We start from the raw sequence: 1626 nt of genomic DNA on the forward strand, positions 1-1626 counted from the left end.
ATTATGGAAGGGAGGGGGAAGAAAAGGACTTAAAATAATGTAAATTATGAAAGAGAGGGAAAAGTGTGACTTAAAATGATGTAAATTTTGGAAGAAAGGGGGAAAAAGTGACTTGAAATGGTGTAAATTATGGAAGAGTAAGGAAAAGAAAGATTTTAAATAGCGTAGACTATGGAAGGGGGAAAAAAGTGACTTGAAATTATGCAAATTATGGAAGAGTGGGGGAAAAAAGTCTTAAAATGATGTAAATTATGGAAGAGAGGGAAAAATTGATAGAAAATTATATAAATTATGGAAGAGAGAAGGGAAAAAAGCCCCATGAGAGGAGCCTGGTTTGTTCTTTTCTGGAGCCAGTTGCTCCTCGTGTGCTGTCAACGAACTGCAGAGGTGACAATTCTGCTCTTGAGAAGGCTCCAGGGAGCTTGGAGCCAGCTGGGAGAGGGGAGATCTCTTGTCCCCAAGCCATGGGAGGAGAGGAACCGGCCTCAAGTTGCCCCAGGGGAGGTTGAGGTTGCCCCTGAGGAACCATTTCTGCCCCTGGAGGGTTGCCCAGGGCTGTGCCAGGGCAGTGGTGGAGCCCCCACCCCTGGAGGGGTCCCCAAGCCGTGGAGATGTGGGGTGAGGGACACGGGTGGGGGGTCCCGGCCGTGCTGGGTGGCATTTGGACTCCAAGGTCTCTTCCAGCCCCACCAATTCCATGATAAGACACTGTTAAAAGACGTCATTTCCCCCTTGAACCTTCACCCTGGTCTCTCAGGAGCTTTCCCCGGCGTTTCTCCCCTGGGAAGCCCCAGAACTGCTGCTGGGTTTTATTTCCCATCCCGTGCCAGCGCTCGAGCAGCAGCGATGAGACGTTTGCCCACCCGAGGGGTTCCGAGCCCACGTCCCTTCTCCTTTAGCCGGGCTGGAATTGAAGCTGCTCCTCCTCTTCCTCTCTCCTCAGCGGCCTCTCGGTGCTGCTGCGAGAAAAGCGGCTGCGAGTCAAGTACGAGCTGCGGAGGCACCAGAAAGCCCAGAGCACCATCCCCAAGATGTTCCAGGCCGTGGTCCGCAGGCACCCTGAGAAGACGGCGCTGATCTACGAGGCCACGGGCGAGCAGTGGAGCTTCCGCCGGCTGGACGAGTATTCCAACGCCGTGGCCAACTGCTTCCACCAGCAGGGCTACCTCCCGGGCGACGTGGTGGCCATCTTCATGGAGAGTCGCCCCGAGTTCGTGGGGCTGTGGCTCGGGCTGGTGGAAGCCGCCCTGATCAACTTCAACCTGCGGCTGGACTCGCTGGTGTACTGCGTGACGGCCTCGGGGGCCAAGGGCCTCGTCTTCGGGGGGGAGCTAGCGGCCGGTGAGGAGGAATTGGGGGGGGTCCCGGGCCCCACAGGCCCCTCGAGGGGTCTGGAGTGAGGAGGGGATTGGGTGAAACTCGGAGGGGAAGGGGTGGGGAGTAGCCCCACAGAGGAGGGAGGGATGGAAAGCTGGATGTTCTCCGGTGATGTCCCACAGCCTGGGCTGCACCCCCAGCAGCGTGGGCAGCAGGTCCAGGGGGGTTCTGCCCTGCTCTGGGGAGCCCACGAGACCCCCCTGCAGTGCTGGGGCAGCTCTGGAGCCCTCAGCAGACACAGGGACCTGC

At 57.7% G+C, this 1626-nt stretch overlaps 1 protein-coding gene across 1 annotated transcript in view; it reads left to right on the top strand.

The window, feature by feature from the left end:
• Window positions 1-943: 943 nt before the first annotated feature.
• Window positions 944-1626, top strand: part of LOC103775670 (long-chain fatty acid transport protein 1-like) — a gene marked incomplete at both ends in the record, with an annotated part of 3314 nt that continues 2631 nt past the window's right edge. Inside the window, one exon of the mRNA XM_008943140.1 lies at window positions 944-1341. Within this exon, the coding sequence (XP_008941388.1) occupies window positions 944-1341 (398 nt within the window). The remainder of the gene's footprint in view (window positions 1342-1626) is intronic.

The sequence above is a fragment of the Merops nubicus genome, unplaced genomic scaffold (genome assembly GCF_000691845.1).
Source record: "Merops nubicus isolate BGI_N331 unplaced genomic scaffold, ASM69184v1 scaffold28766, whole genome shotgun sequence".
Classification (NCBI taxonomy): Eukaryota; Metazoa; Chordata; class Aves; order Coraciiformes; family Meropidae; genus Merops; species Merops nubicus.